The sequence below is a fragment of the Plecotus auritus genome, assembly GCF_963455305.1.
Source record: "Plecotus auritus genome assembly, chromosome: 8".
Lineage (NCBI taxonomy): Eukaryota > Metazoa > Chordata > Mammalia > Chiroptera > Vespertilionidae > Plecotus > Plecotus auritus.
In genome coordinates, this window is record NC_137782.1 from 86,877,994 (window position 1) to 86,904,991 (window position 26,998).

The following is a 26,998-nucleotide window of genomic DNA, read 5'->3' on the forward strand; positions in this document are numbered from 1 at the left end:
AGAAGAAAAGGCTTTATTTAACTTGAAATCTTTTGAGAGCTGTTCTCAGTGATTAATAAATGAGTATTTCATCTTTCATTTATTTGAAAGACTAGGTGAGTAAATTGACAGTGGCTTTGGATTTAAATTTTTAAAGTGTTCAGGCATTACAGCTACTCTGTATTTATGGTAGCATTAAAGATGTATGTTTGAGTTTTCTGGTTTCTCTTATGTGAGGATGAAGAGGAAGCAGGCTTATTGGAGCTCCTAAAATCCCAGATTTGTGATAATGCTGCACTGTATGCACAAAAGTATGATGAAGAATTTCAACGGTACCTGCCTCGTTTTGTCACAGCCATCTGGAATTTACTAGTTACAACAGGTCAAGAGGTCAAATATGACTTGGTAAGATGATGTTGGAGAAAATTAATTAAGACGTCCCCCTTCTAACTTCCCCAAGAAATAAATGGTTCAGTTTTGCTTTTAAAAATATGCTTACTTTTGTGTTTTATTCCAGTTGGTAAGTAATGCAATTCAATTTCTGGCTTCAGTTTGTGAGAGACCTCACTATAAGAATCTGTTTGAGGACCAGAACACGCTGACAAGTATCTGTGAAAAGGTTATTGTGCCTAACATGGAATTTAGAGGTAATTATAGCGAAGTGTAAAGCTTTTTTAGGAAATCAAAAACTTGGTTTTTTAAAGGGTGTGTTAGTATATATTCCGTAAGTCTTTTCCCTGTTGATTATTATAACATATTCTAATTTTTTTTATTGCTAAATAAGACTTTGTAGATCATTTATTGCCTATTTTGTAAACCAAGACCAAGTGTGGTCGGTATAAAAGGCATTTGTGAAATGAATGCTGCTGTGATGAACTTTGTTTTATGCTGTGGAGGTTTTTTCATAGAAATATTAAATGAAACTTTAACAATCCTGGTATATTGAGAAGAAAGTAAACTGTCCAGGATCTCAACTTATGGAAATAATTTGGTTTTGTTTGGTTTTAGTATTTCACCAAGGCAAATAACTGTTTTCCAACAGTTGACTTGAGATTAGAATTGATAACTTTTAAATAGAGTGAAAGCCCACTTAGTTCGTGCTTAAGGTTCAGATAGTCCTAAGATACTGATTGTATACAGAATGTCTTTTTCTAGTTGGGAAGAGCAAGTAGTAAATGTGGTAGGAATTGTGTTCTATATCAAAGCAGTCATTAGATCAGTGGTTCTCAATTATCTGGAACAAAATGAAGAAATAAAGGACAATATAATGTGAGATTTTCTTTCCTTTTGTGTTTTTCTAAAACGATGTATTTATTTAAAGAACAGAGCTTTATTCTGATGTTGTCCTACATTTTCGGTGTTGAAATTATTTTTGTGAAATGGTGATTATAGTTGTTAGCTTGTTTTTTTTAATGTCCTTATCTGGCAAAATAAAAAATTGGCACCCCCTAGATTGGTTTCCAACACTCATTTTTGAAAGTTGATGGTAAAGTCCAGTTATGGGGACACTTACACATTAGAACAAGTGAGCTGGTAGCACGTCTGTGTGAATGATCCATTACCTAAACTTTCGCGGTAGCATTTGCTGCTCTAAGTAATGAATAGTAATATATGAAGTAGTTATGTGTTGGGAAAGAACAGTTTGCTGTAAAATATGTCAATTCTACACACTTTTCAGCATGCTCAGGTGTAAAAGTATAGTGATTGCCATGTCTTTTGAGGGGTTGTCTTTTGAGTACAGAAATGTCATCTGTCTTTGTAGCTGCTGATGAAGAAGCCTTTGAAGATAATTCTGAGGAGTACATAAGAAGAGATTTGGAAGGATCTGGTATGTATTTTTGTTTTTAACAGCCTTGGCAAGCCAGTTTTAAAGTGGCTCTTTTTTTCTGGTAAATATGGAAGAGGGAGTTAAGACTAGTGTGTCATTTCAACTGGCTGTCGTCGGATAACTTTTTTTTTTTCACTCCTACACCTTAAAAAGCAGCTCTTATGTGAGCTTTATCAGTTAAATCATTTGTCTTCTCTTTTTTATGTACTTGGTAGAGTTTATCATACTACTATGACCTTTTTAGTTTTCATCCTCATTTTCTGTTTGTGTTTTTTTGTGTGTGTGAAAACAATGTTCATTGTTTATGTTGCTGATAGCTGTCAGCAGCTTTCTTCATAAACTTGATCAGTTGGTTGGTGGTTGTTTCTTATGATGTAATTCTCTTTGATTTTATAGATATTGATACTAGACGAAGGGCTGCTTGTGATCTAGTACGAGGATTATGCAAGTTTTTTGAGGGACCCGTGACAGGAATCTTCTCCGGTTATGTTAATTCCATGCTGCAGGAATATGCAAAAAATCCATCTGTCAACTGGAAACACAAAGATGCAGCCATTTACCTAGTGACATCTTTGGCATCAAAAGCCCAGACACAGAAGGTGAATCTTTTCAATATAGCTTTCTTTCTAAATCAGACGTGTTGGTGACCACAGAAGTAAAAGGGAAGTAATATATTTTTGATGACGCATATTTCTCTCTGCTAGGTAATCTATTAGTTCTGATTAGAATTCATGTGGTTTCCAAAGAGGACTTTATGTTGATGTATTAAGCACTTAAGTTTCTTATAGAACACAATGTTCACAGATGCCACACTTGTTCCCTTAGCTGAGACTCAGTGTTTGTTAATTTAAGGAAATTTCTTTATTATATATTTAAAAAAATGATTAAAAAAATACTTCGATTGATTGCAGAGAGGAAGGGAGAGGGGGAGAGAGAGAGAGAAAACATCAAAGAAAGAGAGAATCATTGATCAGCTGCCTCCTGCATGCCCCACACTGGGGATCAAGCCCACAACCTGGGCATGTGACCTGACCAGGAATTGAACCATGACTTCTGGTTCATAGGTCAGTTCTCAACCACTGAGTTACACTGGCTGAGCTAGTCTTGTTTTGTTTTTAAGCAGTTTGTGTTTTGAAGTTTTTAGTCCCTCCCCCCCCCCTTTTTTTTTTTATCCTCACCTGAGGATATCTTTTCATTGATTTTTTTTTTTTTTTTTTTTTTTTTCCTCTTAGAGGATAGAAGGGAGGGGAGAGACAGACAGGGAGAAACATCGATGTGACAGAGACACATCGAGTGGTTGCCTCCTGTATGTGCCCCAACCGGGGCTGGGGATCATGCCTGCAGTTGAGGTATGTGCTCTTGACCTGAATTGAACCCGGGACCCTTCTGTCCGCAGGCGACACTCTATCCACTGAGCCAAGTTGGCTAGGGCTCATTTCCATTTTTTAACCTGGTTTTCTAAAGTTATATAAATGTCCAATGTGGTAGATATATACAGGTATCTCATGTTATTTTACCCTGTTACAAATTCGTTTTTCAGCATGGAATTACACAAGCAAATGAGCTTGTAAATCTGACGGAGTTCTTTGTGAATCACATTCTCCCTGATTTAAAATCAGCTAATGGTGAGTTTTGTAAAAAATTATTTATGCAACTGAACAACACCATACCTGCAATATTTATTTGCAATTTTTAAAAATTGATTTGGGAGAGAGAAAAAACACACCAACTTGTTGTTCCACTTATTTATGCATTCATTGGTTGCTTCTTGTATGTGCCTTGACTAGATATTGAACCTGCAACCTTGGCATAGTGGGATGACGCTCTAATCAACTTGAGCTACCAAAATAAGTAACATTATGGCAAAAGCCATAATAGGGGCTCTATATCACTATAGTACTCCAAACATTGGCTCTTGTGCTTGTTGCAGGTGTTTCTTTTATTGAATAAAATCTCAAATGATCCTCCAGATTTTGCTCAGGTGAAATTAACTGTTTATAAAGAAAATATTGGCTTACGTAGAAGGAAAATAGGAATAAGTAAGATTGTATCTTAGCTTTTCGTTATCCTGGTATATAGTCTAGGAATTATACTTCAGTTTTCTTCTTGTTTGAAAAACTCTTAAAAATCATAGTAAATTTAAAGTATATGAAACTAATAAATATTACGGATAATTTCTTATGTTGATGAAATTATATTTATCAAGATACATAGATATTCCCTTTTTGAAAACTTTTTGTATGGAAATTTTATTTTATTTTTTTAAGTATATTTTATTGATGTTTTACAGAGAGGAAGGGATAGGGATAGAGAGAGTTAGAAACATCGATTAGAGAGAAACATGGATCAGCTGCCTCCTGCACACTCCCTACTGGGGATGTGCCTGCAACCAAGGTATATGCCCTTGACCAGAATTGAACCTGGGACCCTTCAGTCTGCAGGCCGATGCTCTATCCACTGAGCCAAACCGGTTAGGGCTGTATGGAAATTTTAAATACATTAAAAGGTAGGGAGAGTCTTGTAATGAACTTCCATATTAATATCATCTAGTTTTAAGAATTTTTAACAATTAACTAGTATTCTCTCCCTTTTACTAATTATTTTCTCACCACTAGAGCAATTTAAAGTAAATCTCAGGTAGAGAAACATGCTCTTGATTCACAATAGCTTCAATTCTGGGAAGAAGATGATAGATATATGGTCACTAGTCATGGTCCCAAATCATGTTTATTCAGTTACATAAGTAATACATGTTAATTTGTAATGAAACTTAAAGATAAAGGGGAAAATTATTTTATTATCTTACCAGAATTAATAGCTACATAGTAGATTAGTATAGAGGTAACTAAGCTTGAATTACTTGACAGTTTGGTTACCAAAACCTTGTTTTAAAAATCTGATAATGTTTTCACCAGTTTGGGAAAAATAGTCCTTAGTATTCTAGTAACTATGATTTTTTTTTTTTAAATAGTGAATGAATTTCCTGTCCTTAAAGCTGATGGTATCAAATACATTATGATTTTTAGGAATCAAGTAAGTTGCTTTTCACTTATATTATGTACCACTTAATCCTTTGGGCGGGGGCAAGAATTTGTCGTAGTTACACTTTGTTTCATTTATTTAGGACATACGCCATGTCTGGTTGTCTACTTTTAGTAATGATTGTGTGATCAGTAGATTCAAGTAAAGAGAAACTTTCCACCATTGACTTATGTTTTAATTCCCTTAAATATCTCTATTTAAAAATGTACACTTAAATGGTTTTTAATATATTCATTCTTTTGTTCAACCACCACCATGTTCTCATAGATAGTTAATTACCAATTTGTTTGGGAAAAGCAGGATAAATGTTTGTTGGTTTTCCCACTTTATCAATTTTTAGAGTAACGAGACAGTGCCTTACCAACCTCCAAAGGTGTGACAGATGAGGGTATTTTGATGCCCTAGTTGTTGAATCTTTGGCCAGTGGGGACCCATTATAGATTCCTGTGCCCTCTTGACATATACTTTAATGGCCTCTTTTATACATGACAAAATATTCCAGGCTCATTTGATACATTTCCTGCTATAGATCTCAGGTGCCTCTTGAAGATGATGCAAAATGTTATTTGAAAGACAGAAATCTAAGTGCTAGAGATACTGCTAATGAATTACCATTAGTTCTAGGCTTTTTTCACAGGAGAGAGTAAGGAAATAAATAACAATACCAGTATTATTATTACTAAAGTAATACTGCTGAATGCAGTTTGATTTCTTTGTGGTTTTTATATGTATTTTAAAAATACTGTCTTTAAAGCAACTTGAAATTATTCTTTGTGCATTTTTGCCATAAACTTGATAAACTATTAGGTTCATTTCATTGTGTGTTTTTTTTATTTTGGTGGTCATGCCTCTGAAGTAGGACAGTATACAGTAAGGTACATTCAGAAAGGTGTAGCTTTCATCCCTGTTCCCTCCCTCTTGTAGTGGTTAACCAGGTTTTTTTCTTACCGAGTTCTGGTTTTATTTATTTATGTTTGTTTGTTTATGTATTGTTAATCCTCACCTGAGGATATTTTTTTCCCCTCCATTGATATTTAAAAAAATACATTTTTATTGATTTCAGAGAGGAAGGGAGAGGGAGAGAGAGATAGAAACATCAATGATGAGACAATCATTGATTGGCTGCTCCTGCACGCCCACACTGGGGATCAAGCCAGCAACCCAGATATGTGCCCTGACCGGAAATCAAACTGTAATCTCCTGGTTCATAGATCGACACTCAACCACTGAGTCATGCTGGCCGGGCTCCCCATTGATTTTTTTTTTTTAAATATGGAACACTTCACAAATTTGCCTGTCATCCCTGCGCAGGGGCCATTCTAATCTTCTCTTTATCATTCCAATTTTAGTATATGAGCTGCTGAAGCAAGCACTCCCCATTGATGTTTAAAGCGAGTGGAAGGGAGGGGGAGAGATAGAGAGAGAGGGAGAGAGAGAGACATCTGAGTGAGAGACACATTGATTGGTTGCCTTCTGCATGCCCCCAACCAGGGTGTGGATTGAGCCTGCAACAGCAGAGGTACGTGTCCTCGACCTGAATCAAATTGGCGACCCTTCAGTCCATGGGCTGATGCTCTAACCACTGAACCTGCGAGGGCTCATTATTTATTTTTAAAAATATAACCTAATACTTATCCTATGTATATCTATATTTCTTCTCCTTTTACACAAAAGAGCTTACTAAGTAAACTTTTTCTACCTTGCATTTTTCAGTTAAAAAATCCTGGGTGTCATTCTATAATAGTATTTATAGATTTCTCTCTCTTTTTTTAATACCTGTAGTATTCCATTGGGTGGTCCGCCCATGGTTTACTCAGCCGATTCCCCCATGGATATTGTTTTTTTTCTACCTTTTGCTATTTTAAATAATACTTGTTTATCTCACTTAGTGCTTTCGCCTTTGTAATTTTGTGATAGATTCCTAAAAGTAGGATTGCTAGATTAGAGGGTAAACACACATGTAATTTTGTTAGATCTTGCCATATTTGCCTCTATAGAGGTATCATGCTGCATTTCTTTATAAATTGAATGAGTGCTGATTTTTCCCAATAGAGTATGTTGGAATTTTGCCAATGTCATAGATAGGAAATAGTATCTTATTGCAGTTTTAATAATGCATTTCTCAGTTTGAATTTGATTGTATACCTTTTCATTTAATGGGCCATTTCAGTGTAGTCTCTGTGAATTATTTAGTCATACTTTGCCCATATTTCTGATTGTTCTTAATATTTAGAAAACGTAGTTTTCTCTCTTTTTTTTTTAATATTTTATTGATTTTTTACAGAGAGGAAGGGAGAGGGATAGAGAGTTAGAAACATCGATGAGAGAGAAACCAATCAACTGCCTCCTGCACACTCCCCACTGGGTGTGTGCCCACAACCAAGGTACATGCCCTTGACCGGAATCGAACCTGGGACCCTTGAGTCCGCAGGCCAACTCTCTATCCACTGAGCCAAACCGGTTAGAGCTTCTTATTTTTTTTAACAAAAATTATTTCAAGCAACTCTCAAGTGCATGGTGCTTTTATCATAACCAACAAAACATTGATCTAATTTTAATTATTCTTAGATATGATCATTTTTATTTATTCCACTGGACCAGTAAATATTAAAAGTTAGTCCAACGAGAACACAGAGACTCTGAGTCACCCCCTCAAGTCATTGACTCAGTCTTTTGGTCACAACCCTTGTTAAATTTCACCACAATAGCTCCTTGAACATGTTCAAAGTCAACAACAGAAAAACACTCTTAACATTTTTCATTGATTGATTTATATATTTTCCAAACAGTTTGGACTCTGAATAAGATTTTGTGGATCCTGAAGTATTTAATTTTAAACCATAAATCCCCTTTATAAAATTTTATCATCCCCCATTTTGCTGTAATGCCCAGGCTCCAGCTCATCAGTAGTAGCACTTTGCATCAGAGGAAGGAAACAATAAAAGAAATTCCACCAGTCATGCCTGTCATTGAACTGACACCCGCAAGAGGGGAGGACTACAATAGCCCATTGTCCCCTCAGTGGTTCTCAGTTCCTCACCCCTCTCTTTTTTGTTTTAATTGAAACGTAATATATATATATATATATATATATATATATATATATATATATATATATATATATATATATAATAAACATACAAGTTTTAGGTATATAGCATAGTGATTTTATGCTTGTATGAACAGTTGACCCTTGAACAACACTTGTTATTTTTTGGCTTTGATAATAGCTCTACTAGCAAGTGTCAGGTGATCGATAGCTCATTGTGGGGTGTTTTTTTGTGTGTGGGTTTTTATTTTAATCCTCACCTGAGGATATGTTTCTGTTGATTTTAGGGGGAGAGAGAAAGAAACATCGGTCTGTTGCCTCTCGTATGCACCCCAGTCAGAGCCAAACTTGAAGACTTGGCATGTGCCCTGACCAGGAATTGAACCAACTTTTTGGTTCATGGGACAACACTCCAACAAACTGAACTACACTGGCCAGGGCTGCCCATTTCCTAATTGGATTGTTGTTGTTTTTTGCTGTTGAGTTATATGATCCTTCCGACTCTTAGCACTTTACATCGCTCTATTTTAGTGAGATAAAAAATAAAGCATGCAAAGTCATCTTATTCTCCTATACCTCTGCCAAATTACAATGTGGCTATCTTGCAAATTATTTTAAACTAGAGACCCAGTGCACGAAATTTGTGCGGGGGGGTGGGAGGGGCGGGTGGAATCCCCTCAGCCCAGCCTGCACCCTCTCCAATCCAGGACCCCTCAGGGGATGTCCAACTGCCGGTTTAGGCCCGATCCCCAGTCAGACATCCCTCTCACAATCCGGGACCACTGGCTCCTAACTGCTCACCTGTCTGCCTGCCTGGTTGTCCCTAACTGCCCCCCCTGCTGGCCTAGTCGCCCCCAACTGCCCCTCCTGTCAGCCTGATCGCCCCCAGCTGCCCCCCCCCACCAGCCTAGTCACCCCTCACTGCCCCCCTCTGCCAGCCAGCTTGGTCACCCCTCACTGCTTACCTCCCTTCCCCCCCCCACCCCCCCCCGCCAGATTCTTTGCCCCCAACTGCCTCCCCTGCTGCCTCCACGCAGCCTACTGCTCGGTCGTTTGGTCACCCCTCACTAACTCCCCTGCTGGCCTAGTCGCCCCACGCAGCCTGTACAGTCGTCCGTTCGGTTGTGATGGTCACTTAGGCTTTTATATATATAGATACACAAGCAAGAATAGAAAACAAAACAGGGTGAGGTAAAAGGTAGGTTTATAGTTATCTGAATGGAAAATAAGGTTACATGCAACATTGTGAAGCTGTTCTATTTTAAATTAATAAATAATAATACAAGAATAAACTCTGTTTTGTGTACTCACAATTGTAAACCTGCTTTTGCCTCAACCTGTATAATGCATAACCACCACAAATTTTTTTTTTAATTTAAGAAATCTTTATTGTTCAGATTATTACAGTTGTTCCTCTTTTTTCCCCCCATAGCTCCCCTCCACCCTGTTCCCACCCCACCCTCTGCCCTTACCCCTCCGCCACTGTCCTCATCCTTAGGTGTACGATTTTTGTCCAGCCTCTTCCCACACCCCCCACACCCCTTTCCCCCCGAGAATTGTCAGTCCACTCCCTTTCTATGCCCCTGATTCTATTATATTCACCAGTTCATTCTGTTCATCAGATTTTTTTATTCACTTGATTTTCAGATTCAGTTGTTGATAGATATGTATGTATTGTTCATAATTTTCATCTTTACCTTTCTCTTCTTCTTCCTCTTCTTAAAGAATACCTTTCAGCATTTCATATAATACTGGTTTGGTGGTGATGAACTCCTTTAGCTTTTTCTTATCTGTGAAGCTCTTTATCTGCCCTTCCATTCTGAATGATAGCTTTGGTGGGTAGAGTAATATTGGTTGTAGGTTCTTGCTGTTCATCACTTTGAATATTTCTTGCCACTCCCGTCTGGCCTGCATAGTTTCTGTTGAGAAATCAGCTGACAGTCGTATGTGTGCTCTCTTGTAGATAACCGTTTTTCTCTTGCTGCTCTTAATATTCTCTCTTTGTCTTTTGCTCTTGGCATTTTAATTATGATGTGTCTTGGTGTGGTCCTCTTTGGAATCCTCTTGTTTGGGTTTCTCTGCGCTTCCTGGACTTGTAAGTCTATTTCTTTCACCAGGTAGGGAAAGTTTTCTGTCATTATTTCTTCTAATAGGTTTTCAATATTTTGCTCTTTCTCTTCTTCTGGCACCCCAAAAATTCAGATGTTGGTACGCTTAAAGTTGTCCCAGAGGCTCCTTACACTATCTTCATATTTTTGGATTCTTTTTGCTTTTTGCTTTTCCGGTTGAGTGTTTTTTGCTTCTTTGTATTTCAAATCTTTGACTTGATTCTTGTGATCCTCTAGTTTCTTTGTCTCCACATTTTGGCTGCTTCCCTGAGTTGGTAGAGTGGCTTTGTGTGCTAGGTGTCCTATACGGCCCAGTGGGTCGGCCTCCTCAGTTAACCTGAGGTGTACACTCTTGGTGCACTCCTTTGTGGGCTGTGTGCACAGTCTTGTTGTAGTTAAGCCTTGATTGTTGTTGGTATCACTGGGAGGAATTGACCTCCAGGCCAGTTGGCTAAGAGGATCAGCTGTGTCTACGCTGGGAGAACTTCTGTGCTGGAGACACCCTTATGAGACAAGACTTACAAAAGCCTCTGTGCTCAGCTTGGATGGGGTGGAGTCTCAGGGCGGAGCAGACAGCATTGGTTTCCCATCAGCCCTGCCCTAATAGGCCCCTGTGTCTCAGTGTCCCGTGTTAATCGCTGCAAGCACCTCTGAGAGAAAGCCACCCTCGAGTTCCACCCGCTACCAGACAGTCCAGTTTCTCCCCAAATGAGTCTGGGTCCCCAGAGTCTCACCTAGAAATGGAGTTCAGCGCAGTCGGGAGCTTTTGTCTCCCTCCCACTTGAGAAAGCCAGCCACGCACTCAGTTGGCAGTCCTCTCTGCGCATGTGTCTCAATACCTCTGCCTCCTGTAGTTCCTCTAAGTCTCAGTGTGTTTTTCTCTTTCCTTCTAGTTGTAGAATTTCCACTCCTCCAGCCTTCCTGTGGTTCTGGATGATGTCCGTTTTTTTTAGTTGTAGTTTTGAAATTGTTGTGCGAGGCAGCAGTTTAGTGTTTACCTATGCTGCCATCTTGGTTTCTCTAGCATGACCACCACAAATCTTAACTCCATGCTATAATTACTTACATGTACATATACATCTGATTTGTATTCTCCTTCTCCCAGAGATAATTGCTGTAATGAATTAAATGTGTTTTATACCCATTATTATTATAAGTGTTTATTTATGGTTGTATACTACATATTTCCATAAAAATTCTGTAGTTCCCTATAGGTTTAAAATTTTTAATTATAGCATCGTTTTAGAGAGTTACTCATTTATTAGCGGTGTTAAGCGTTCATTTTTAATAGCTGTGTAGTATTCCATTGTAAGAATATGCCATAGTTTCTTTCCTGTGGATGATTCTTTATTTTCCTGATTCATAATTTTTGTGTGTCTTTGGCAAGTATTTACCAAGGTTACTTGCAACCTTATGAAGCTGTTCTGTTTTAGAGGCTAGTGAATGAATAATATAACATTTTAGAGGCTTTTAATGAAGCTTAGTATTCTTATTTTTGTTGCCCTCCCCCCCCCCCTTTTTTTTAAGAGAAAATAAGGCACAAAGCTTGAATGACTTTTCCAAGAAATGGCTGCAAGGGAAAAAGTATATTTCTTTAAGATTAATGAAATCTTAGTCTGCTTCTCCATGATACTATTTTATGGTATGCAAGGTTTTACCCTAATCATAGTTTTTATGCTCAGAGAAAGAGAATTGGAAAAGAGAATGTGAATTGAACCATTGTGTTGTGGTAGAAGTTTTGGTTTCTCCATCGTATCATTTCCCTTTGTAACAGTTGAAAGAACACTTTTTAGATTCAGCAAGTCCTTTTCTTCCCGTTGTTTTTTACTTAAAGATAGCATTGTTGAGTTAGAGCATACATATTATTGTATTTTTCAGGTACCAAAAGAACAGCTTTTGGTCTCTGTTCCTCTCTTGATTAATTATCTTCAAGCTGAAAGTATTGTTGTTCATACTTATGCAGCACATGCTCTTGAGAGGCTGTTCACTATGAGGGGGCCTAACCACGCCACTCTGTAAGTATTGGGTTCTAAGCAATTTATATTTCTTCATTTTGGTGTGGGGTGGGTCAGAGATATCTCTGAAATGTATTCAAAATTTCACTAAGAGTCAGAAAAATAAATGTGTACTTTTTACTCATTTATACTGTCTCAATCCAGAAGGATCTAAGGCAGCATGCCAGAATAGATATATTATGATAATCAAGTTGAGTAGAGGAAGTAGCAGCAAAGGAAAGTAACTGGGGTGCATTTAATAAACAGAAATGTGTGTCAGGATCATTTACAGTAGTTAAAGAAACTCTTGATTTTATGTGTAGTCTCCTAGCAACCAAATGAATGAGGGAAACTTGATGAGTTAAAATTTCCACAATGTCCATGAGTTTAAACAGTTACTCAGAAGGCATCTCAGAAGTGGGCCTTCATGGAGGGAGTCTGTGCAGTAGTCGTGTTCTTAGCAGCATCATGCAGTGTAGTTACTTTCAGCTGGCTGTGTTCACTCAGTGCTGAGATATGACACAGCTGAGTGAAAAGAATTTTCTATGGTCCAAGATAGTAGCTTTTCTAGCCCAATCCAAGGATAAAATGTAGAACAGCAGCATGTCTTTCAGGCCGTTCTTCAACAATGTTATTTCTTAAACTGAGCTGTGGGTAAGATATGGAAAACAATTTTAGGTTTTCTTCATCAAGAACTTGAAATGCAGATATTCTCAGAGACTAAGTAAGGGTTAAAAGAAGATTTTTTTGTGAGTCAAGCCAGTATCTCTTCGGGACTGGAATTTATGCAAAAAACAGTTCTGAATCAGTTCCACCTTCAGGAAGAATAAGTGACAGTTCCCTGAGGGTCTGAGTCCTGTCCTTGATGGTGATATGAACCATGGATGACCTTAACAGCTTCAGATGATGTTGGGTTTGCTCGGGTTTTGGCTCGTTTAACTGATTGGTGTCAGATGTGCCTTAGGAATTTAACGTGAGCACATATAAAAAATTATTTTCCTAAGCTGTCTGCCGATGGTCAGTGGTGGGAGATGGCTCACTTTTATGCCAAGAAGTGTGATGTAGTCCCAGGATAATCCAGAGTGACAAGCTCAAGAGTTGGTAGTGACTGAAAGCTGTTTTTTCATCTATAGCTTTACAGCTGCAGAAATCGCACCGTTTGTTGAGATTCTGCTAACAAACCTTTTCAAAGCTCTCACACTTCCTGGCTCTTCAGAAAATGAATATATTATGAAAGGTAGGCCGTTTCCCTGGTGTATAGACTATAAGTATCTAATTTCTGATTATAAGGGTAAATAGTGAGTTGTATACTGTTAGCCAAGAATTAGCTAGGTTTAGGTATTTGAAAATAAAGAATATTGTTTTATTTACTATTACCAGTGATTTCAGGAAAAAGTTTTACCTTAATTTGATAGAGAATTCTTATTAAAGTAGCAAACTCCTTTTTTTCCTTTCCTAGATTGCTTTTTAAAAATATATATATTTATTGATTTCAGAGAGGAAGAGTTAGATTAAACATCAATGATGAGAATCATTGATTTGCTGCCTACTGCACGCCCCCTACTGGGGACTGAGCCCGCAACCTGGGCATGTGCCCTTGGTTGGAATCGAACCTGGGACTCTTCAGTCCGCAGGCCAACTCTCTATCCTCTGAGCCAAACCAGGGCTAGATTGAATTTCTTGAGGGCAAAGGTTAGATCAAACAACATTCAGTGATGCACGCTGTGTATTCTGGGTCTTGGTGTGACACCTGACTGCACTTGGTAGACCCCACACAGATACTGCCTTCATAGACATACTGTTGAGGATACAGGCAGCTATAACCACCTGCCAGGTTGTCCATTATGAGAGTGTCTTGTTGACAGCTCTGACTTCAGGGGCAGTCATAGTCTTATTCACTGTTGGATTCCAAGAGAATAGCACAGTGTCAGATTTGTAGAAAATGTTTTTCAAAGAAACTGATGCCTGTCCTGGGTAAGGACCCCTGGGGTGTGTACACATTTGTACATGTGTTTACATGTATGTGTTTTTAGCACTGGACTTCTCCCAACAATGATAGGTAATGACTGCTGGTCTTTGTTGCTGTGTTCTTCGGGTATGCAAGAGCACCCAGGAAATACTGAGATATGAGTGAAAGAAAGGTTTGTGTGTCAGCCCAGAGGAGCGACACTGGTCCTTCCTCTAACCCTAGTAACCTAACTCAGGGACAGGCTTTCTCTAGGAAATGGGTCTAAGCCAGCCTTGGGCAAACTATGGCCCGCGGGTCGGATCCGGCTGTTCTATCCGGTTCTCTTGCTCTCCCCTCCGCTCCTTTACTTTGAATTTATATTAGTTCACACAAACACTCCATCCATGCTTTTGTTCTGGCCCTCCGGTCCAGTTTAAGAACCCATTGTGGCCCTCGAGTCAAAAAGTTTGCCCACCCCTGGTAAGCCGAGATGAGGGATCGGTAGCAGTTAGCTAGTAGGAGGGTGAGGCTTTGGCTCGGGTAGAGGAAACATCTTTGCAAAGTTTAGGAGGCAAGGGATTTATAACTTTCTATCCTGTGTGTCTGGCATATAGTAGGTGCTCTACTTAGGGAACATCTATTCTGTTTGTGCAAACATGGCTATCATACATTTTTAGCTTAATGTGTTTATCTCCCATGATAAATGTTTTTAGGCATCTTAATGAGCAATATATTTGCAATATGGACCTTCCATAGCTTCATATGTATATTCAGATTTTTCTTATGCTCCTAATCTCTCTTTTAGGGGGGATAAGCAGGTGCAATCATGTTTCCAATAGGCCAGGACTAAATGCTTTCTGCCACTAATTTCTAAGTGAGAGAAACTTGGAATACTAATACTATTTCGTTCTTCTCTTTGTTTCTTTAGTCACTTTGTTATTTTTTTATTGTCCCTTTTTTAAAATTCTTTAAGCCTTATGCCCCCTGGAAATACTCAATATTTCCCAGCTAACTTTTATTGCCAGTCCCTGGCCTAATTTTAAAAGGAAAGGAAATTTAGATTAAATATAGAGAGCTATCTGGGGTTGTCTAAGGTCTTAAAATGTCAGATGATGAATTCCCCAACCACTATTTTGTTCTGAAGTTTAAACTATTTGTTTTTGCTGTTTTTATATTTTACAGCTATCATGAGAAGTTTTTCCCTCCTCCAAGAAGCCATAATCCCTTATATCCCTACTCTCATCACTCAGCTTACCCAGAAGCTATTAGCTGTTAGTAAGGTAACAGAACCACTTCTGAAAGTACAGCCTTTTTTGAAAAAAAACTCATGCTATAAACTGTTTGATCATCAGTATTCCCTGGCAATAGGTCAGACTTAAGGAAAAGGTCTTTGTTGAATTCTTCTTGACCCAACAGTTAATGTGTGTTTCTGAAAGTGTGGGGATGACATTAGATTGCAGACATGGCAGCACTCACCTTTAAGTATAGGCTCAAAAACTTAAAAACGTTTTTATTCTCATTTAAAAAGTAACATGTTAAAGAAAATTGAGAAAGTATAGATAATCTGAAACCTTAGGAAAGTAAGCTTTGTACCAGGTGGACACAAAAGAGGCTTTTAACTCCTCCTTTGATCAGAAATTTTACAGATATTTGATTCATTCTTATTCCTAATAATTGTATGAAAAGGAGATAAATTTATGGGAAGTATTAGAGGGATTTTGGAGAACAGTGATGATTTTTTCACTGAGGTCTGGTAAGGGTTTTGGACTACTTTGGGCCTTGGGGAATTTTGAGAAGAGAAGCAGGGTCCCACACTTTGCGTGCCCCTGCTCCCTTCACACATCTTCTGAGGTCATCAGCTTTATGTAGTAGCCTTCCAAGAAAACGGCTAATATGAAGGGTTATCACTGTAGATACAGGCATCAAAGCCTATGGAGGTTAAGGTTTGTCTAAGGTCCCATACAAGGCTATTGGCAGAGCCAGGACTTAATGTCCCTGCTCATTTCTTCTGCCACTACTTAGAAAAGTTCCTTACAGCCCGGGCAGTTGAGGCTTGTGCTGTCACCTCCCTGTGACTCTGAAGTACTTTTTAGTAATAGTATTTAAAAAAAATAATCCAAACAGGTATTAGCAAGTATTGTTTTTTCTGAATTTTAAAGTGAATGTAAAATTTTAACATATATGCAGGCTTTTTAGTGTATTTGGTACTTTTTCTTAATACTGACTTTTAAAAAGATGGCATCTCTTGTAATCTGTTTTAGAAAGTTAGGTGTGTTTTCTTCTAAATGACATTTAATATAGTCACTTGGATTATTAGAATAATAAGCCTTTTTTTAAAATTTCAGAACCCAAGCAAACCTCACTTTAATCACTATATGTTTGAAGCAATATGTTTATCCATAAGAATAACATGCAAAGCCAACCCTGCTGCTGTTGTAAATTTTGAAGAGGCTTTGTTTCTGGTGTTTACTGAAATTTTACAGAATGATGTACAAGGTAAGTTAAAAGGAGTTGTTTTCTTCTAAATTGAATAAAATTATTAAAGTTGTTATAAACACAGTGTTCCTAACAATATGAACCTTTTGTGTCAGAGCCATTGATTATGAAGCTGACAGCTGTTATTTTCCTCAACAGAGTTTATTCCATATGTCTTTCAAGTGATGTCTTTGCTTCTGGAAACACACAAAAATGATATTCCGTCTTCCTATATGGCCTTATTTCCTCATCTCCTTCAGCCAGTGCTTTGGGAAAGAACAGGAAATATCCCTGCTCTAGTGAGGCTTCTCCAAGCATTCCTAGAACGCGGTTCAAATACAATAGCAAATGCTGCAGCTGACAAAATAGTGAGTCAGATTTATTTTGATGTAAATGTAATTTTCTAAGGTAGCTGAGAGAAACTAGGGATGGCAGACTTTTAAAAATTCTTTACTTAAATTTAGTAAAAAGGGAAGTAATTAGTAGGAAATATTAATGTATATTTTATTAGAATTAGGTATCCTTTAATTATTGCCATGGTGGAAAATAAAAAAATAATAGTCAAATAGGTTAAGGTTAATTTCAAGAATGTAAAACTAAGGGCTTGTTGAGGTGGGATTATTTTTTTCTACACTTCAGACATAAGAACTAAAATGAAAATGCAAATTAGATTATTACAGTGTGCTCTTTTTTTCCAAGATATATCACCTGCTTAACTTTTAGAATAATTAAGCCTTGCCACTTTAATTGTTATTTGATCTGTTTTGTTGTAGCCTGGGTTATTAGGTGTTTTTCAGAAGCTCATTGCATCCAAAGCCAATGACCACCAAGGTTTTTATCTTCTAAACAGTATAATAGAGCACATGCCTCCGTGAGTATGAAATATAATCTCGTACATTAGACTAGGATTCTGTTAGGTACTCAGAAAAATGCTGCATTTACATGGTTGCTTTTATTCATTTCTTTAGTGAGTCAGTTGACCAATACAGGAAGCAAATCTTCATTCTATTATTCCAGAGACTTCAAAATTCCAAAACAACGAAGTTTATCAAGAGTAAGTAAAGTAATTTCAGTGTTCCTGCAGAAATAATGAAGTAGCTTAAGACCCTTAGATGTTATGGTTACATACCAATGTTTTTATCAGTTATAAACATTACATATAAAATACTTTAAGATGTTTGCATTTCTCGAACACTAAATCATTTTCAAATATATTGCATTCCAGACGTTTATAAATTTAAATATCAAAATATTTTAAACAGAAATGATAAAACAATATAAATCAGAGACTACATGTAGACTTTTTTGCTTGTACAATAAAGGCAGAAATTCTGTATGTTAAATTGTATTAAAAGGGAAGTATTGATGCTAAAGTTAGTCATTGGGGGTTTTTTTTTGTTTGTTTTTTTTTTGTTTTTTTTGTTTTTTATTAAGGTATTATATGTGTACATATCTTACCATTGCATTAATGATAAATATTTCATCTGGTAAACTACTAAATCACTTGTGTAGTGCAGTGAGTCCTATGTATTGATAAGTCTGCATCTCCTTTCAACAGGTTTCTTAGTCTTTATTAATTTGTATTGCATAAAATATGGGGCGCTGGCACTACAAGAAATATTTGATGGAATACAACCAAAGTAAGTTTGTTTTTATTATTATTATATTTTAGTTAGAGAGAAACATCAATTTGTTGTTCCACTTATTCATGTATTCATTGGTCGATTCTTATATGTGCCCTGCCTGGGGATTGAACCTGCAATCTTGGCATATCAGGACCATTCTCTAACCAACTGGCCAGGGCTGTGTTTTATTTTTAAAAGCAGAAAGTTGGACTTGTTTATTTATAGATAACTTCATAGTTTTTGGTGCAGTGATTCTATCTGTGTGGTTTTCAAATGTTCGTGGGGTGTTAAGTCATAAATAAGAACATACCTGTAAATATTTCCCTAATTCTCAAAGTTATTCCCTACTCTAGCATTCTCCAAAGCCAGTGTTCGGTGTGATGGTCAGTGTTGTCTCCAGGAGCCTTTAACAGCATGATTTTTCAAAAGAAAAGTTTGGATCACTAAAACTGCTTTAGTGTATATGCAAAGAATGTTGCGTAACATTCCCCATTTAGTAGGGAAAGAAGGATGTAAAGAAATTGATAGAGGATGGGAAAAAAAAACTCACTTTAGATCGCTGTATCTGTGAGGGTATCGAAATAATTCAAAATTGAATAAAATGTAAAAAATGAATTAACCTAAAGAGTAGGACCAGAAAATATGCTTTCTGGTAATAAAAGATTGTGAGGAATTCAATAGTTCATGGACTGCTATTGGGTGCTTAAATTGGCATGATCTTTCTAGAAAGCAATGAACATGCACCCTTTCTATAGAGCATTAAAATGTCTATACTCTTTGATACCCACTATTTCCATTTCAAAGGATTCATTAATGTATAATTTGAGACATTTGCATCATTTAGAATCATGGGAAACTTCTAGAATGTTTGCAACAACATGGAATGATTGGCCAAAATCATTTTTTAGTACAGCCATTAACATCTACGTAGTTATAGATATGTAGGTATAGAAAATAGAAAGTTGGGAAGTTTATAATCCAAAAATGTGAAAACTATTGCTGGGTGATTCTTTTTTCTAATTTCTATTTTTTTTAAGATTTCTTGAGGACTTTTTAAATAAAAACATACAAGACCAACAATGGCTGTGAAGATTGAGCATAGGCTTGCGTGTTCACAAAAGATGGTGGCAGTTGGCCACAGGGCCGGTTTGGTGTTTTGTCACCTCTCAGTCTCTTCCATTTGATGCAACCTTGTTATTTTGAATTTTCTATTTATGAGGAGTTACTGAGTATGAATAACACCTGTTTAACATAATTATAGTCGTCATCCAATTTAATATTGACTGGGTTTATTTTGTTTTGATTGACAGAATGTTTGGAATGGTTTTGGAAAAAATTATTATTCCCGAAATTCAGAAAGTATCTGGAAATGTAGAGAAAAAGATTTGTGCAGTTGGCATAACCAAACTACTAACAGAATGTCCCCCAATGATGGACACTGAGTATACCAAGCTATGGCAAGTACTCATCCTCAAGTTCTTGAAAATTACAGCTTCCTTTCCTATGACTGCAAAATCGGCCAGGCTTACTTTCGAGGGCCAAGAGAATTTTGGTTCTGATTTTAGCTTCTCTACTAACAACCATCAAGTCCAAGACATGACTTGTGGATCCTTCTGGGCCCAAGATGATCTTATTTCCTGATTCTTAACATTTTGTGGGGTGAGGGAAGAAATTCATGGACCTCCTGAGAGTCTGGTAAAAGTTCCTGTTCTTGATGATCTCTAACACTATTTTATGATAGGTGCCCAAGTAAACTGGCCTCAGTCTTAAGAAGAGACACTGAATAGGTTTAGGGAAGATCTTACGTGTGTGTGCTCAATGTCCAACAGACATTGCTTTACTTGACCTCTTGCCTCTCTTTTTCTTATGGTTTCACTTAGCCAGCTAGCCATTTCATAAAGTGACAACTTGAGGCTTATTCCTTCCACCTTCATTTGGCTGAGGTCACACAGCCTTCTCACTAGCCAAGCATCTCTGGTGATGGTATAGTTTTCAGAAGAGAAATTGGGGTGCTCTGGCCAAAAGAATTGAAAAATGGTTTCTGGATAGGCATAAGCACTGACATCCATCTTTATTTCATTGGTCCCTTGCTATTCTTTTTTTTTTTTTTTTTTTTTAATATATTTTACTGATTTTTTACAGAGAGGAAGGGAGAGGGATAGAGAGCTAGAAACATCAATGAGAGAGAGACATCGATCAGCTGCCTCCTGCACACCTCCCACTGGAGATGTGCCCGCAACCAAGGTACATGCCCCCGACCGGAATCGAACCCAGGACCCTCCAGTCCGCAGGCTGACGCTCTATCCACTGAGCCAAACCGGTTTCGGCAGTCCCTTGCTATTCTTGACACTGACTCTATAATTTGTGTTTTTAAGGAATTGCTGTGTATTAATCTTTTGTCTTGTTTTCTTCAATCCAGGACTCCTTTACTGCAGTCTCTGATTGGTCTTTTTGAGTTACCTGAGGATGATTCCATTCCTGATGAAGAACATTTTATTGACATAGAAGATACACCAGGATACCAGACTGCCTTCTCACAGTTGGCATTTGCTGGGAAAAAAGAGCATGATCCTGTAGGTCAAATGGTGACCAACCCCAAGATTCACCTGGCACAGTCACTTCACAAATTGTCTACTGCCTGTCCAGGAAGGGTAAGTATTAAGTATCTTTGTTATCAGAGGATGCTGTGATCAATAGGACACCTTTATGGGAAGGTAAGAGGGTAATAGTTGTTCTGGTGCGTTATAGTTGGTCAGCATAATCAAACAACATCTCATTTACATATAGTCAAGGCTTATTTTTCTTTAAAATTATGGGCTACAAAAATATTTTAAGCAAATCATTGTAGGGGCAAATCTCAGGGATAAAGCCTTTTGATTAGAAATTTATTTTCACCCTGCTGTGACTTGGTTGGAGTGCACCAAAAGAGCTAGCGTTTCAGGGCACATCCCCAACGTTGTGCATTTGATCCAAGGTTGGGGTGTGTACCAGGAGGGAACTAATCAATGTTTCTCTCTAAAATAAAAATGTATTTATTTCCAAGATAGAGCAGGCATTTATTGGTTCTATATGCATACGCAGAAATTAAATAATGGAATATAGAGCAAACCTATTAATGGCTATACTGTTCCATTAGCCATTGCCTTTTACAGTCTTTTTTTTTTTTTTCTTTATTGACTTCAGAGAGGAAAGAAGGAGAGAGCGATAGAAACATCAGTGATGAGAGAGAACCATGGATCAGCTGCCTCCTGCACACCCCCTACTGGGGATCGAGCCTGCAACCTGGGACCCTTCAGTCCGCAGGCTGATGCTCTACCCACTGAGCAAAACCAGCTAGGGCGCCTTTTACAGTCTTAAGATATGTTTATATTTTTTATTGTTGTTAAGGAAAACAAAATACCAAGAAATAGTATGCTGACCTTCAGTTACTATAATCTGCTAATCTTGTTTCATGAGTTCCTTCCCCGCCCCCTTGCTAGAGAATTTTAGAGCCTCAGGCAGCATGTCATTTCACCCATATGTATTTCATTATGCATCACTAATTCATAAAGACTTTCTTTTTAAAACATCATCACATTGCCTCTACCACAGTGAACAATAACAGTAATTCCCCTTTTTAGACCCATTTCATTTTTAAGGCATAAAAGTTAAAAGTGATTGAGTTACTTGGGGATGAATTCTTTCAATAGTCATGATGGACTGCTCTTCCCAGAGCTGTGGCAGCTCTCTTGTAGAGATGGGGTTTGTGTTGGTATGGTAGGATCTCCAATAGCTCCTTTGTGTGTTTCCTGACTCTTGTAGGTTCCATCAATGGTGAGCACCAGCCTCAATGCAGAAGCCCTCCAGTATCTCCAAGGGTACCTTCAGGCGGCCAGTGTGACCCTGCTTTGAACTATGATTATGATTTGGCTAATAAAAGCCCAGGATGATTTATGGGGAAAGCTGGGAGACTTCTGAGCACAACTGCATAAAAACAAAGCAAGTTTTCCTTGTCACAAATTCCATCTTGTAAAAAATATTAAATGTTGTTTTACTCAACCCTGAGCAAATTAGGTGGTTTGTGTGATGATAAATAATCTAAGTGGATGACTTTTGCAGTTTGCAGCTTCAAGGGCCAAGTGTTAATTAATAGTTCAGTATAAGACACTGATTTGAGCATTTGCACTGTTGGGATAACTTTAGAATTTTGACGGACACTGACTGTGGAAACTTTATTCTTTTTCTTTTACTAAATCCTTTTGTTTTGAGGTTGATGCAAATTTGTGTTTTTCTTGTCCTTTGAATTTTTATTTGTTTCCTTCAGCTTTTATTTGGCAATGTAAGTAATCACTTGTGTGACTTGCCAAAAAGTGCACATTTCATAGTTTTAAATCTGTGATCGGCAATTAAAAAAAGCCCTAAACATGTATCTAAGAACCTCTTAAGGACAGGTTTTTGGTGCTGATACTTTTATAATGAAGAATTTCTTTAAATTTTTCTTTTTTTCCTCTCTTGGACTCCATAAAAATTCTTATTTCTAAGTAATTCACTCAGAATACTTGTCTTTTTACATTTTGAACATTAATACCCTTTGGGGTTGCTGCATGGTATGTGTGGTGGGGAAAAGCAGCCATGAACTACATGAATTCATTTACCTATTTCTGGCTTTCCTCCCTTATAAACTGGAGGATGTGAGAGAGAAACTTGGTAATGGGGAGGCACTGTCTATATGAAAAAAGCCACAATAGACAGGTCAAGGCAAAAGTTTTTTGGACCTGAGGAGACCTTATTGGAGAGGTGGGAAACACGACGAGAGAAGAGGCTTATTTACCTTGCACCGGGAACATGTCCATCTTCTCGCAGTTAGAGTCAGCCCTGTGCATCTGGAGAGGAGGGTGACTGATGTTCTGAGGAACCTTGGTTCTGCAGTGAGTATCAGCTGAGAAGACATCCTGACCTGTCTCCAAGTGGGTCTGCAGGGGAAGAAGGAGTCTAGGAGCCCCATACTGAGGTCCAAAGTTAAGCTGGAACCAACCCTACATAGAGAGCATCCTTTGTTGAGACTACAGATCTCAGAATAGAACAATGGAAGAAGTCCCTGAGATAGTGCCTGCTGAGCACTCTGGCCAGTCAGTGAGGCTACAAAACCTTTCCAAGGACTTGCAGTCAAAACGGTGAAGAAGGTAAACACTGTGCTCACCTTCTCCCACAACCACATCCAAATTACAACTCAATTATAGAACCACCCACCTGAAGACTAGATGAATAAAAATCCCCTCAAGATATGAAGAAACAAGGATGAGACTAATAGAGGCAGAGACGTGGAATGGGAAGGCCCCACATGTGACAATTAAGAATTGGGAGGAGTATCTCATCTGTGGAGGGGTACCCCACAGAGGAGTTAGGGATACCAGCCCCACACCAGACTCCAGCTTCTTTTTTTTTAAATATATATTTTTATTGACTTCAGAGAGAGGATGGGTGAGAGAGAAACATCAATGATGAAAGAATCAGCTGCTTCCTGCACACCCCCTACTGGGGATAGAGCCCACAACCCAGGCATATGCCTCGACCGGAATCGAACCTGGGACCCTTTAGTCCGTTGGCTGATGCTCTGTCCGCTGAGTGATACCAGCCAGAGCTACCAGACTAGCTTGAAAACCTCCAAGGGCCTATGGCAGCCGTGGGCAAACTACGGCCCGCGGGCCGGATCCGGCTGTTCTATCAGGTTCTCTTGCTCTCCCCTCCGCTCCTTTACTTTGAATTTATATTCACACAAACACTCCATCCATGCTTTTGTTCCGGCCCTCCGGTCCAGTTTAAGAACCCATTGTGGCCCTCGAGTCAAAAAGTTTGCCCACCCCTGGCCTATGGGGAGGAAGTGAATTGACTAACTTTAGGGCGAGGGCTGGAGGGTTAGGGCAGCTTCTGGGAATGGAAGCAAAGGCAGGCACCACCGATCCTTTGTTGACAGGCTCAGGCTTGTGCCAATCAGCTCTCCATTAACCTAGCCTGTGCCAATCAGCTCTCCATTAACCTAACGCTGATCTATGCTCCAACTTGCATTCCCAAGCCACTTACAGCAGCTTTTCCACACAGGTGGCCTTCTTCCATGGTGCTACTAAAATCTCTTAAAGGCCCCCCAAACAAGCTACTAGCCTCAGAATACCCTGAACCTCTGGCTAAGCAGCCCCAAGCCTGGCATAAGTGACAATGAGTCTCAACTTGCATGGTAACTTCCATCAGGTGTCCCCGAGTCCAACATTTATAGCAGCCAGCCTTTGCAGTATAGCCTCACTCCAGAGCCTCCCAATCCCAGGACCAGTAGAACCAACCTTAGATCACTTTGTAGCTCCCATCTGGCAACCCACACGTCAAGCACAAACAGCAGCAGACCTGGACCTGTGCTGGAGCCCCTCCTGAGACACTCCAGAACTAATGCAGCTGGTGGTTAGCTGCAGACCACATCAGAACAACGACTAGCCAGCTCCACGAACGACACACCTGAAGGTTGGATGTGGTTGGCACCAGAATCCCACTAAAGCAACTTACACTCCATGGGATCAACCTCCACCTCACAACTAGTCAGCTGGAGGGTCATTTCCACCCACTGACATGCCAATGGCAATCAAGGCTCAACTGCAACAGGAGGGCGCACACAACCTATATACAAGAGTGCCCTGGAGCACCAAACTCAGGTGGCCAGGAAGACTGAGCCTTTGGGCCTCACAAGATGCTTTCTACATAAGGCTACTCTGTCAAGACTGGGAAATGTAGCAGATCTACCTATCTATCACACAGAAACAGAGGGAGTCAGCCAAAATGAGAAGATGAAGCATGTCCCAAATGAAAGAACAGAACAATAAAGTCAAAATGGCTACAGGATTTTCAATGAGCTAAGGGGAAGAATAGGTGAACTAGGTGAGAATAATAGAGACACATAAATAGAATCAGAAATGAAGAATATGTGAGAGAATCAACAAATTAGATGACGCAGAGGACTGAGGTAGCTGGAAGACAAATAGCAGAAAACACCCAATCAGAACAGAAAAAATAAGATAGTTTAAGGGACCTTTGGGACAAGATCAACCGTAAATACACAATTAAAAAGGCAGTTACTTCAGAAGAATTCTGAAGAAGTGACAAGTGATAGAGGATTCTGATTCTTGCTCCAAAGGGGAACCAACTGCCCACTAATCAATCCATCACAGCAATATCGAAGGTCAGAGAAAGACATTCCTATTGTTTGACAGCCTAAGGAAGTGGGGACATTGATGGTGGTGGAAGGCTAGAGCAGCCAGGGAGGGGCCAGCAGACCTGATCCTGCCTACACCCTACCAAGCTTCAGGTGCTCAGAGCATACCTCACAGTCCAGCTTTAGAATGGATATACCATTGCATGTGCACTGCACACTTCCAAATTTTTCACAATTTACTTTTAAATTTAAAAATTATTTTTAAAATTGCCACTATACAAATACTGCTTAACTGTTGCCACTGCAGGGCTAGTGGATATTTCCGTCTCAGTAGGTTTTAATATTTGTCAAACAATGTACAAAGGAAGTATTTTTAAAATATTAAACGAGTTATGAAGCACATTAAGCATTGCATAAAAAATTTCCTAAGTTATACATAATTTTTGCTAATAAAATTGGGATGCCATTTAAAGTACAAAGTCTGATTAAAATATGGTGTTTTAAAAATTAGAGTTGCAGCCCTAACCAGTTTGGCTCAGTGGATAGAGCATTGGCCTGCGGACTCAAGGGTCCCAGGTTCGATTCCGGTCAAGGGCATGTACCTTGGTTGCAGGCACATCCCCAGTAGGAGGTGTGCAGGAGGCAGCTGATCGATGTTTCTCTCTCTCATCGATGTTTCTAACTCTATCCCTCTCCCTTCCTCTCTGTAAAAAACCAATAAAATATATTTTTTAAAAAATAAAAATTATAGTTTCAAATGTGTATTCTATATGTGACAAAGGAATTCCAAGAAAATTAATGGTGTTTTCAGGAATTGAAACCTCTACCACTCCTCATTGCCTATGCAGAAGTGTTGGACAAATCATTTATGGATTTGGAAATTTCAAGGAAGTTTTTAGTCTGTTTTTAAGGGCAAAAAGATATTTAGGCACTAAAACCAAAGATGGTAGTTAGGGAAGTTTCTAAAGATAAGTTACATGCAAGCAAACAAAAAACTATACATCTCCATCCTCAGGTTTATTCCCTGGTTGGTCATATTCTAGCTCATGTTAGCTCTTACACAGCAAGCATCAGCTTATTGCTTCTTGGGAATGGCTGATTTCCCGCTCATCACACCCATCCCACCTACCTCAGCAGACCTTGCAATCCAAGTTAAGGAGGCTGTCGCTGGGCATTCACCCTGCAAAGCCACACACATATTAGCTCAGGGCACTATGGAAAGACACTTAGATTCAAAAGTAACACTTCTCTAAGACTTTAAAAAACAAACAAAAACCCCACCTATAACGAAATCATCTTCACTCATTAACATCTTGTGATAAGAGGAACCTGACAAAGTTGGCACTTCACTATGGGGTGATGGGTTCCAAGCTTGTCTATCCTAAGGACCTTTGAGGATCAATGCTCTACAAATCCTAAGTCTTAATGTGGCTGACTCACAGCATCTTGGATAATTTTAGACCTGCCTCTCTGGTACCTTCCTGTCTGCTTTCCTGCCTCCATTCTGAAAACCAGGACTGCATATATTACCCCAAGGGCAGAAGTACCTGGTTTGGGCTTAAATGTTCTTGCCACTGAAAGAGATCATGTTGGGGTAAAACAGTGCAAACTCCCAGGCACTCTCAGGTAGAGGTACTGCAGTGAGCCCTCCTCTGCAGATGCCTGTTCAGAGAGGCAAGCCTGGTTTGAAAGTTTACACTCAGAACATTCAAGGGGGACAGCTTTCCAAAACAGCCAAAGGAACCCAGAAATCCTTCCTGACAACATCCCTGGTAA

The 26,998-nt window shown here is 38.7% G+C and overlaps 1 protein-coding gene across 4 annotated transcripts in view; it reads left to right on the plus strand.

The window, feature by feature from the left end:
• CSE1L (chromosome segregation 1 like) overlaps positions 1 to 25,068 on the plus strand; it is a 61,906-nt gene extending 36,838 nt beyond the window's left edge. For all 4 annotated transcript variants that reach the window (XM_080682882.1, XM_080682881.1, XM_080682884.1 and 1 more), the window contains 17 exons: positions 217 to 384; positions 497 to 626; positions 1,742 to 1,807; positions 2,204 to 2,406; positions 3,348 to 3,432; positions 4,779 to 4,840; positions 11,885 to 12,021; positions 13,134 to 13,237; positions 15,131 to 15,228; positions 16,294 to 16,444; positions 16,583 to 16,791; positions 17,197 to 17,294; positions 17,392 to 17,477; positions 17,982 to 18,063; positions 19,359 to 19,505; positions 20,468 to 20,699; positions 21,850 to 25,068. In XM_080682882.1, the coding sequence (XP_080539008.1) occupies positions 217 to 384; positions 497 to 626; positions 1,742 to 1,807; positions 2,204 to 2,406; positions 3,348 to 3,432; positions 4,779 to 4,840; positions 11,885 to 12,021; positions 13,134 to 13,237; positions 15,131 to 15,228; positions 16,294 to 16,444; positions 16,583 to 16,791; positions 17,197 to 17,294; positions 17,392 to 17,477; positions 17,982 to 18,063; positions 19,359 to 19,505; positions 20,468 to 20,699; positions 21,850 to 21,939 (2,148 nt within the window). In that variant the 3' untranslated portion in view covers positions 21,940 to 25,068. The remainder of the gene's footprint in view (positions 1 to 216; positions 385 to 496; positions 627 to 1,741; positions 1,808 to 2,203; positions 2,407 to 3,347; positions 3,433 to 4,778; positions 4,841 to 11,884; positions 12,022 to 13,133; positions 13,238 to 15,130; positions 15,229 to 16,293; positions 16,445 to 16,582; positions 16,792 to 17,196; positions 17,295 to 17,391; positions 17,478 to 17,981; positions 18,064 to 19,358; positions 19,506 to 20,467; positions 20,700 to 21,849) is intronic.
• The last annotated feature ends 1,930 nt before the right edge of the window (positions 25,069 to 26,998 follow it).